This window comes from Perca flavescens, chromosome 6, assembly GCF_004354835.1.
Source record: "Perca flavescens isolate YP-PL-M2 chromosome 6, PFLA_1.0, whole genome shotgun sequence".
NCBI lineage: Eukaryota > Metazoa > Chordata > Actinopteri > Perciformes > Percidae > Perca > Perca flavescens.
The window spans coordinates 10154411-10165398 of NC_041336.1; the positions used below are offsets into that span (position 1 = coordinate 10154411).

The 10988-nt window shown below is 42.0% G+C and overlaps 1 protein-coding gene across 2 annotated transcripts; it reads right to left on the bottom strand.

Moving 5' to 3' along the window:
- Positions 1-624: 624 nt before the first annotated feature.
- Positions 625-10931, bottom strand: mios (missing oocyte, meiosis regulator, homolog (Drosophila)). 2 transcript variants are annotated; one of them, XM_028579468.1, is made up of 12 exons: positions 10786-10931; positions 9461-10327; positions 8726-9215; positions 7844-7942; positions 7387-7641; positions 5568-5737; positions 4940-5005; positions 4627-4785; positions 3655-3807; positions 2055-2259; positions 1646-1775; positions 625-879 (listed from the first exon to the last, which is right to left on the bottom strand). In XM_028579468.1, the coding sequence occupies exons 2-12, from the start codon at positions 10277-10279 to the stop codon at positions 789-791; spliced, it is 2637 nt and encodes an 878-aa protein (XP_028435269.1). In that variant the 5' UTR covers positions 10280-10327; positions 10786-10931; the 3' UTR covers positions 625-788. The 2 variants fall into 2 exon arrangements, with proteins under 2 accessions (XP_028435269.1, XP_028435270.1); XM_028579469.1 differs by having other exon boundaries at positions 10782-10931.
- Between the last annotated feature and the right edge of the window lie 57 nt (positions 10932-10988).

The window sequence follows — 10988 nt, forward strand, 5'->3', positions numbered from 1 at the left end:
TCTGGCGAGCTTCTTTCATGGACCACAGGCCTGGAGTAGGCTGGTGAATACAGACGCACCCTCCCACCCATCTTCCTCATCACCCCTACCTTCTCTGATTCCTCATCCTCTCCCCCAAAACCACCCCTCACAATGGAAACCCTCCCGCACAGTGCCAGATGAAGAGTGGCACAGAGGAACATGAAGAGAGCAAGAGATTTTTTTTATTGTGCGCTACACTCCGCTCTGTCACCCGGGGTACCGTCCTTTACCCCGAACAATGCTTTCATGAGGTATGTGAATGAAGATCCTTCCGTAAGACAAACACAGACGTTAAATAGCGTATTAAAACACCACAAAATATAGCTTGGACATATTGGCACCTGTGATCACATCTTTACAACCTGATGTGTGAGTGGACATTTGATTTTTTTTTAATAGATCACAATAAAACCAAAAGCCTGATTCAGGTTAGATTGGAAGAGGCTGATTACAGCAGAGCCTCTTGTATTTCTCCTGAGTGGGATTTACATTAGCAGAGCAGTGAGTTTGCATTCGCTCCCTTTCGGTCATTGATTCAGTTAGTCAGATCAGTAACACACACTGCCTCCCTTCTTCATATAGAGCTCTGTTACAAAATTACAAAATTACATTCACTAGACTATAACTTATCAGTATGTCATTCTATTTAACACTGCTGGCACCCTTTGTCTCTTGCCCAGTTGTCGGTGTGGCAGGTGCAGCAGTGAACCTGCACTGGTTGGCTTCGGGCTGATGTTGGGCTTCTCTTTTCGACAAGCGTATCCTGTTTAGCTGCTGTCTGAAGGCACCAGGTTCCCTGTGGTGTCCAGCTGCATGCATTTACACGTGCAAGCAGACACTGGGCACTCTGTGTGGTCTCTGTAATGGACACATGACGTTCAATTAAAAAAACAAGTTCCAGGTTTTCATGTGCTAGCCACAATAACACAGAAGGGCACAGCAGGTCAGTGTACCGTTTTCTAAAAATGGAATTGTAGAAAAATTGTTTTATTGCTATGGCTTGAATTTCTGTATCTTCATTTAAATCGTTTTGCCACAGGCACATAATTTTTACACCACATTGCTTTTGTCGGTAATAGATAACTATCAGCTACTGTTTAAGGAAAACAAGAGGATTAGCTTTACCCTTAAAGAGGACGCCATGATTGCCTCCTAACCAACATATTTATACATCCTTCTTTAACTGGATTCCAAAATAGGTAATTAAGAACAGTACCGACTTTTTGTAGAAGCAGAATAGTAGAAGTAGAATCACTTTGCCTTCCACAATAATCACAGAGAGAGAGGAAATGGTTTGTTCACAGCACGTGTACACTTTGGGTTTAAAAGGACCTCCAATAACGACAAGAATTATCGTTGACCATACCATAATCTGCAGACACTTTCTGAACACCCCCCAATGTATGCCTAACTCTCATCTTATGTCTGATTTCTATTGCTATCAACTCTTGATATCTTTGAAAAAAGCCCCATTTTGTATTTTGTACTAATGGATATTGGATTTTTTTTATTTTGCTTCAGAAATATAAATCCATTGAACAGAAGGTACAAAGACCATAGCAGGAACCCTGTTCACATATATCTGCAAATGATCCACACGTGCAGCATCCAGTGAGAGTCTCACCTGAACCAGCTGAGCATGTGGCCAGCATGGCCGCCGTGTCGACAGTTGTGACACCAGGTGAACCAGTTGTTGAATTGAGCGAGTTTGTTCTCCCTTGTCAAGTCGACCTTCTCATCTGACTTCCCTGTTCCTGCCAGAAAAGATGTATCCACAAGTCAATATTTACAATCAATAAAATTTGACTATCTATTTCAACATTGGTATGTGTGACATCACAGCAATAAGAAAACCGGATTGGCCCCTAACATCCAGGTGCAACTGCCTCTAAATGCTGATCAAAGTCCACTGCAATTTCCCCTGCAATTGCTCAGTTAAGTATTACAGACACTTAAGCTGCTCCAAGATGCCCACCTGTTGCTAAAAATATCTGCTGAGCATCTGTCTACACACTCCACACAGGCCAGTTTACCTGGGCAATTAGAAACAGGTGTTCCCATGTTCATGAGGCAGAGAGCACAACGTGGCAGCGGTTTCCTGCAGCCGGGGCAACTCGTGACTTTAGACTTGGTGGGTGACCCGCTGACACCGTACTGGCTGAAGCCGCGGCCCTGGTGGGGCATCGCCGAGCAGCTGTAGGAGATGGACTTGCCACAGAAGTTGCAGCTCACAAACACCTGTCGCAAAAGAACAAACACAAAGGTCGGCTGATAAGAACCGGTGAACATGAATGTAAAACCAACGAGCACACGTCCGCCAGCTGTCGGATTTTCCCTTTGAAGGGGGAGCAAGATAAGCATTAGATAGTACAGCAATAATCCCAATAACTGAATATTGGAATGTCAGCGGTGCAGTTAGGTAGTGCCGAGGTTTGCTTGCAGCAACAGCGTACTCATAATCACACATAAAAACTGTTTTAGTATAAGGCTTTATAAAAGGGTCTCCTAAAGTACAACAGGTGTACTATCTGAAACAGAGAAAATGACAAAGATTGAGAACACAGGTTTAATGACAAGAATTGAGCAGAGCTGTGGGTGTTTCGAGCTTGGCACAAACTACCTGTGCTACAAACAGTACAAGCGTTCTTTTTTGTTACGAGGGAACTAATATTTCAGACAGTAAACGAACAGGACAGACTGCTTCGAGTTTGCCAGTGCCCTATTACATTAGAGTCAGGAGGAGTGTGTCATGTTTTACTGAAATAGCAAAGAGTGGTTCCTACGAAATTTGATCATATTTGTGGTGGTGGCTGAATGTTTTGTAGGCATTTAAAAACTCTGGGGATTCTGATGTGTTTTTCAATGACAATATTTTGAGAATTTTCTCCATGTCGTTTTTTTCTCTCAGTCTTTTTTGATTTTGTTTCAACTCTTTTGGTGTGGAGGCGAGGGAGTAAGGAGAGGGCAATGTACATGTTATCTGGAGAGAATGTCCACGGCACACTGCTCCGAAGCCTGGCATCCCCACACAGCTAGCATACGGTAATGTCTTCCATGAGTTCACCTGGAACTCCTAAACAGCGAGTTCAGTCGGTTTCTCTCTGGTTAAAGTTAAGTTAACTGATGTTACGCTTGTCCACTGGAATAAGAGCTAACGTTAGGCTCTATGTTAAAAACAATGATCAATGTCGATAATGTGGTCGGCCGCCACAAATAAATTAACGTATGGGATACACTGAAACATACATTTCTGAAAACGTTATCAAAAAAACTTAACCACTAACCTATAATGATTGGCATGCATGATGAAATAAAAGTATTTATGGCTGCAATTTATGATTCTTTATATCAATTATTAATCTCTTCATCATTTTCAGATGACTTGTTAGTGTGTGGATCATGTTCAGGACAATTTCCCAGAGCCAAAAAGGACATCTTAAAAATTCCGTGTTTTGTTCAATCAACAGTCTACAACCCAAAAAACATTCAAATTACAATATAAAACATGTAAAACAAATAAAAAAAATTCTGTGAACGTTGACATTTTCTGTTGATAAATGGATAAAAAGTATTATAATTTTCCGTTAGTCGTTTTCATTTCAGCACTACAATTACTTAGAAATTGTCCGTTACCTGGGCCAGTGGCTTGGAGCCGGGGTCCAATTTGCCTCTATAGATGTCAAACTCGGCCCGTTTGTGCCAGAATCTCCATGCATCCAACAGGTTGCGGTAGTTTTCGATCCAGCATTGGACTCGAGGGTCTTTCAACACTTCACCTGGGGAACCCTGTTGGAAAATTAGTTTTCTTTCACATTATTACTTCAGTTTACACATAGCATGGTGAAGCATGTCACAAAAACAAATAGTCAAAGTTTACTTGAACAAAATAGCTTCTACAAGTCTCACCCTTCCTACCTCTTCCTGCAACCATCCTGTTTGTGGTGGATGCCTTGTACAATGCAGTGCTCTATTCAAGAGCAGGTTAGAACAAGAAAAAAACTAAAGCAAACCAAGAGAGGTGTTCTACAGCAAGTTAAATAAGTTACAGACCGGTTCCACCACCACTTTCCATGGTCTTCTTTGTGGAAAAATGCATAAGAGCAAACAACTCCAAAGCGGCTTGCATCATATTGTTATTGGAGGTGGCGATTGTGTTAACAATAACAGTTGTGTCCTTTTAGAAATGAACAGGGCAAGTTTTAGCATGTGCCTAGATTTCTCAGAACCGACAGTTCCTTTTTTTCTTTATCTTTGTTGCAGTTTTATGCTTAGTTCATTTAGGTTACCGATTAAACCTTTGATTTTGGGCTCATTTACTGTAGCTTCTTAGGGTTGTTCCCTGTACTTTCCCTGTACTTACCCAATCTGCAATTTGCATCGCACAACACAAGTTCAAATAGCATTTTGCATTTAATCCAATGTACAAACACTGTGTTGCACAGACAGACAGGTTCAACTGATCCACAATAAATAAACAGTAACCTGCTTCAAATATGATTGAAGAAAAGTATTGTTGTTACTGTTGCCTTAGAAAACACGATGTTATCATTCAGCACTTCATTTCCATGAATTTTAACTTTGCATAATGTGTCTGTTTTTGTGAACCTTTAGCATGCAGAAGCTGGCAGTCTGGACATCGCCAGTGCGGTCCACGTGGCTCTCCATGAGGTCTACGCCATCTTTAGACAAACCCGTCAGCAGGATGCCCTCCAGGTTGCCCGCCTCCTTCATCTCATTGGTTAGTTTGTCCATGTATCGAGGCAGCTGCAGCCAAATATTCAAGTTGATCAAATCAGAGAAGAATGCAACATAACCATGCACTTTTAAAAAGAAATTCATTAGGAAATTGTGTTACAGGATGTGACATATGCATAACTACAGTATGGTGTCATGAGGGCATAATCTGCTGTTGGGTTACCTGTGCGTCGCTGAGAAACATACAGGCAAAGGCAACTCTGTCCCGTACAGCAACACTGCTCTCATACTGAAATACAGACAAAGAATCTCATCTTCTCTTGTCATTTCAAATACATATTTATGGTTCACAATTTTCTTTGGGGGGGGAGAGATTCAGTTTGCAACAAGCAGTAGCTTGTAATGTTAAACTCTCTGCTCTGTCACAGCTCTGCAGATAATTCTTTTACACCTAAATCAACTGACTGACTAAATGTACTTACCATGGAGTCATCACTTCTGACCAGCATAAGGTCTAAATAGATAAATAAATGTAACAGCAGCTGGTGGCCAGAACCTGATGCAACTGAGGGAGGAAAAAGCACAAACATACACTCTGTCCTGGGCACAGGCACAGTTTCTGTGAGGTGTTTTATGGCTTTAAACAAATTTCTTCCTGTGCACCTGAGGATTTCCCCAATAAAGACCACTGGAGTATATACAACCTATTCATCACAGTGTTAAGAATATGTAAAAGTTTTCATAAAGTGGGAACAAAACAGCTACTGTTCAGTGAGAAAAGAGTGCTAATTTAAACATATTTTCATTTGCAATAGAGCTATAAAATTCCATGATAGTAAGAGGTTCAATACCAGCACGCCATCATAGGCTCCAGGCTCACTGGTGAGAAAGGCAAACATGACGCAAAGGTAGGGGTTCTTCAGCTGCAGCCTCAGAGAGCTGCACATCTCCCTCCACAGGGAGGACTTCTCGTCGGTGTAGCCTGACAGAGCCATGGCAACCACGTTTAGGTTCAGGTCACCTGGGAATGACAGGGAGTCAGACATGCAGGTTTAGTCACTATGTGAACAGTCTTTACTGTAAGTGCTGCATCTGTGGTTGGACAAAAAAAAGTTTTTTCTGAGACAATTGTTAAAGGCGAGCTAGCTTTGTGGCACATTGAAAAAATAAGTTCCAAGACAAAGGAATTATTTAAAAAAGCCCTTTGTTTTATGGTTAGCTCACATTAAAAACAATTGCATCAATCTTTGGTCATTGGTGGTCTCCTTCATCAGGGAGTAGCATTTAAACAAAACTAAAGAAAGAGATTTCAAGCACCTTCAAGCAAAAGAAAAGGTACAGACAACTTGTGGATACTGATGGTCGTGTATTGTTTAACATGTGACGTAAAACTCATTCAATCATATTAAGTCACAGACTCCGTTCAATCATTGAAAGTAGCTTGACATTTTGGGAAATTTTGCTTATCCGTGTTAGATGAAAAGATCGATACCCCTCTCATGTCTGTACATTTAATATGAAGCTACAGCCAACAGCCAGCAGCCAGATAGCTTAGCTTAGCATAAAGACAGGATGCAGGGGGACACATCCAACATGGTTCTGTCCAAAGGTAAAAAATAAATATCACTTACCAGTACATCTAAAGCTCTTCTCATTTACACGTTAGAACCTTTTTACGGTCTATGGTTAAAACCAAAATGTATTTGTTTTTTAACACATCAGCTTAGATATAACACTTTAAGTAGTGAGTTTTATAGGTGAAGTAAGTGGACTACATGATGACTTAATGCTTGTATAAGTGTGCAGATGAGAATCAGTACACTGAGTCAGAGCTGCTGTTTGATTAAAAAACACTTACTGTTGAGAGGTCTCTGCTGACACACCTTATCTAATGAATCACCATCAGTCATATTCAGGAAAACACTCGGTAGAACACACGGCACAAAAACGTTTGGCCTACACTGGTGGAATTTTTCTACGCCAAGAGACATGTGTAAACAACAGCCTTCTCTCTCTCCATTTTCATTAGACCTCAGTGTGAAAGGCACTGCAGGAGTGTTGTGTGAAAAACAAGGTTTTCCTGCTGTTCCATTTTTGAAATTCCTTAAGACCTTAACTTCATTTGTTAAAAGGCTCTGAAGAAAAAGAGGCACGTAGCACGTTAAGACAAACTATGTTTATCAGGAGAGTACAGTAATATGTTTACCACATTTCTAAAGTGTTTTTTTTTTTTATATATGCTCTAGACCTGAGTCCTTAGTCGAAATCGCTTTATAAGGGTTGCCTACATAATTTCCTGTTGAAGCAGCTTGACAAGAAAACGAATAATAATACAATGGCAGGTCCCTGTGCAGTGTAAATCAATGGGATCTTGGTTGGCGAGAGAGAAAAGTTGGTTTAAAAGTTTTTGATTATTAAATTGGTTGGATTTTTTTTTTTTACCGCTTCTGCTTCATTTTGAACCACTACATGTATAATTTAATTTAGCCAAAGACGAAACAAAAGCCCAAGCACATAACAGCTGCAACTATTCAATGAATCAATGTGTTGATTGAAAGAAAAGTAATCGGCACTATTTTAATAATTGATTGCCAATGCCAAACATTTGATCTCTCCTCTCCCCTCTCTGTGCCTAGACCCTCCCACCCTCCACAGTCCCGCAGCACTCACCCTTCTCAGCGGTGGCTCCCTTGTTTAGGATCTGGATGGCCCGGCGGATGTCCAGGTTGAACAGAGCCACGGCGGCTGCCCGCTCCCACTCACGCTCCTGCTCCAGCGATCGCAGGAACATCTCCACGCCGATGTCGGGACCCCGGCTCAGCCAGCCGCAGAGCCGCAGGGCAAGGCAGCGTTCCTCGCTGTCGTACCGCGGCAAATCTGTCTGGCGGTCAGAACCGCTCCAGCATCTCCGGCTCTCTTTTGTGCCTTGGAGAACCAGGAGGACATACACAGAACGATAAATAAGTCTTTTTTTTTTGTTTTTAATCAATGTAGGATAAAAAAAAAAAAAAATAATCTTAATTATTTTTTACAAATGCTATTTAACTAAGGTCTGATTCTTTCTCACAAGGAGCATTTTATCATATGAAATTTTCAGGGGGTTCAGATGAGTGTGTCACTGACTTACCTGAGCTGGTCTTTACAATGTTCTTGATGCCAGAGTAGACCACCGACTGTTTGTTCCCCTGCAGTTTCAGCTCCATATCCTCTGCACACTGCTTCATATGTGATACTTATATAGGAATTGTAACAGATATTGCAGCTAAAACAACATAATGATAGCACGAAAAAGGGCAGATCGGGGTGCACAAGAACAACAATTACTACAGAATTTTATCACATAACTCAAATTCAAACTGGACCCAAAATAGAATAACAGTTAAACTGCTGCTGAATCCAAGAAATTCAGACATTTTTACTATTTACCATCAAAACAAGAATTAGTACTTACTATAGAAGACAAACTTCAAAATGTAGGATCTATAAAGGTTTACTGTAGGTTTCTGCCTATTGAAACAAAACCGTATCTATATATGTGTTTTATTATAAAGATGTTTTCACCCCCACCAATTGTCATCCAGATTGTCTCATTTTAATCCAAACTAACTGTACACAATCAAAATAGTTACAAAGATGCTATACTCAGACAATTCTAGATAATGACTTATGATAATAATCTATTTAATTATATTTTATTTACCTCTATTAATATATTTTCTTTAAATATTATGTACAATAATAAAATCAATATCTATAAAGGGCAAAAAGACTGTTCTGCACATCTGACTAGTTAGCTGTGAAAAGGGAGAGAAAAAACTAAATAAGAAGGACTTGTAAAGCACAACATATATAAACTGAGCTGTGTTACCTTATCAATGTTTTTTCTTTTTTTTTTATCGAAACGCAGGTGTACCATATCACAATCACTGTTATACCAACATAAATATGAAAACAGTATCACTTCTCCACTAAGAAGGTATTCACACCATTTCACCATCACAAAGGATATAGAACAGATCATACCACAAGGACTTGAGCTGGGGATCGTTCCCTCCCGCCAGCAGGTGGTTCCTCCACACCTGGACGGTGTCGTGCCCGTACCTGGACTGAGCCCTCTGCCTCATCTTAGTGGCGATGTCTTTCTCAATCACGCTCTCCACTCCTTCAGCTCCATCCTCCACGCAGTCGTACAGGTGTCTGCCGCACGCCCACATGAGCGAGGTGGTGGAGCTCCAAGCCAGCGAGATGCGTTCGAACACGGTGAAGTCAGTCATGACCCGGTTGGTTGCTGACACCACCACCATGCGATTCTGAGAAGACGGGTGCCAGGCAAAGCTGCCAATCTGGCTTTCACAGGGCTGCACGCTTCGCTCGATGATGGTGGGCTCCGTCTCATCACCAATGGGTGTAGGAGTGTGTTGCATGTCGTACAAGCGTATGATGTTGCTGTCACGTGTCAGCGTGGCCAGCAGACCGTTACGGGTTGGACACCAAGCAACCTGAGATGAGAAAGGAAAGCATCAAATTATTAAACGCCAACTTCCAGCTTATAAAATCTACTGTATAATATTTTACAACAAACTACATCTTCAGAATCCAAAGAAACCTTGACAACACAGTTCTTATCCCAATTAACCTGGACTGAGTTTAAACATTTTTCTCATCCCCGCAAAAACAAACTGTATTCTGCCCTCCAAGCATTTCAATTCTGTAGTGTGGTGTCTGGTGCCAAACTGCACCATACCTTAGTGAGCGGTTTAGGCTGCTCAGTGAGCGTGAGCACGGGCTTCTCAAACTTCCTCAGATCCCAGATGGCCACCTGGCCCTCAAAGAAAGAGGCCACACGGTCAGGGAAGTGTGGATCGACTGTCACCCCCTGGATGGCCTTAGTGTTGACAAAAGTTTTCTGGCTTGTGTTTCTCAGGTCAAATATTGCGAGGTTCCGGTGCATGCCAGCCAACAGCAACTTTGGGTCACGAAGCAGCCAGCAGAGGGACAGGCAAGCATCGTTCTGGCCTAACTCATACAATGGTTTGGTCACTACTGAGCTCGAATCCAAATCCACAGATGAGAGACGAATCTTCTCAGACGCTACACTGGCCTCTGAAGAAAACTTACTGCTAATGTCCCATATGAGGACAGAGAAGTCTGCCCGGTGCTTGTCCAACCCAGCAGCCAGCAAGTTGCTGTCCACCGGGTTCCAGGCTAAAGTGTTGCATTGACGGGCATGCTTGGGCACAAACTCTTTCCCCACCAGCTCTTTACACGTGGAGTTGTGGCTCTGACCCAGGCTGGTGAGCACCACTCTGCCGTTAGCCTGGCCAACAGCGAGCAAACACTCAGGCTCATGCTTTGGGTACCAGGCCACACATTTCATGTAAGGGGTGTCAGAGTTAATGGCTAGTAAAGTAGCAGCAGTTTCTTCAGAGAGAGGGAGAGTGCCAGCCTTGGTTTCTGAGCTGCCCACAGGTCCAATACGGTACAGTCCCAGCTCAGAGTCACAGATGACATAGCGGTCCGGGTGGTGGGGAGACCACAGGATGTCTGGCTTGGAGCCACTCATGATTTAGAAGCAGCTAGAAGAATCTCAAGGAATTCTGCCTTCTATAACCTGGAGATTGGACAGATTGACAGAGCAGTTAGCACATGGATAAATACTTGTGATATTATACACACCTCGCCTTACTGAAATAGGTGCATGTTGGCAGAAACACAGCACTGACAAATCCCGTAAATGTGTTAAAAGTAACGTTAAATGTGTTCAAAGTAACGTAAATTAGCTGAACTGTTAATGTAGATCTGAGCGTTACAATTGTTAATTTCATAGCAAAAAAAATAGGCAACCTAATGCTAACTAGCTAGCAAGCACCATGTGAAGAAAACGATGTAGTTAATTTGCTATATGACGAAGTGTTACAGTAGTGAAAACTAAAGTCCAAAGTTTGTTGACATGCTAACTCAATTAAGCTAGCTAATGCTAACGAGTGAAGGACGAGCTAAAGCATGAACGTTTAGCTAGCGCGAATTTAGCTCGCAGTCAGAAACATTTGCTAACACTTACTTACTTACTTAAAAACACTCAGAGTGTTTAAACGAGCAGGTGAAATGCGATTTGGCATGCACATGTCGGGCAGGGGCACTTCAAGCCCCAGTGAATGTTGTGTGTTACACCAAAACATGTCCGTCATGTTCGGAATGTCAGATAATCAAGGTTCCGGTTACGCTTATTGTTTACGTAGTCCTACATGCAGTTTACCACCAGAGGGTGCCGT

Excerpts from the sequence above, each read along its gene's own strand:
- mios (XM_028579468.1), bottom strand. The coding sequence starts at position 10,279 with ATGAGTGGCTCCAAGCCAGACATCCTGTGGTCTCCCCACCACCCGGAC. Across the intron at positions 5,006-5,567 it reads GAGCCTATGATGGCGTGCTG|TATGAGAGCAGTGTTGCTGT; the intron begins GTATTGAACCTC and ends TCTGTATTTCAG. Across the intron at positions 3,808-4,626 it reads CCAGCTTCTGCATGCTAAAG|GGTTCCCCAGGTGAAGTGTT; the intron begins GTTCACAAAAAC and ends ATTTTCCAACAG.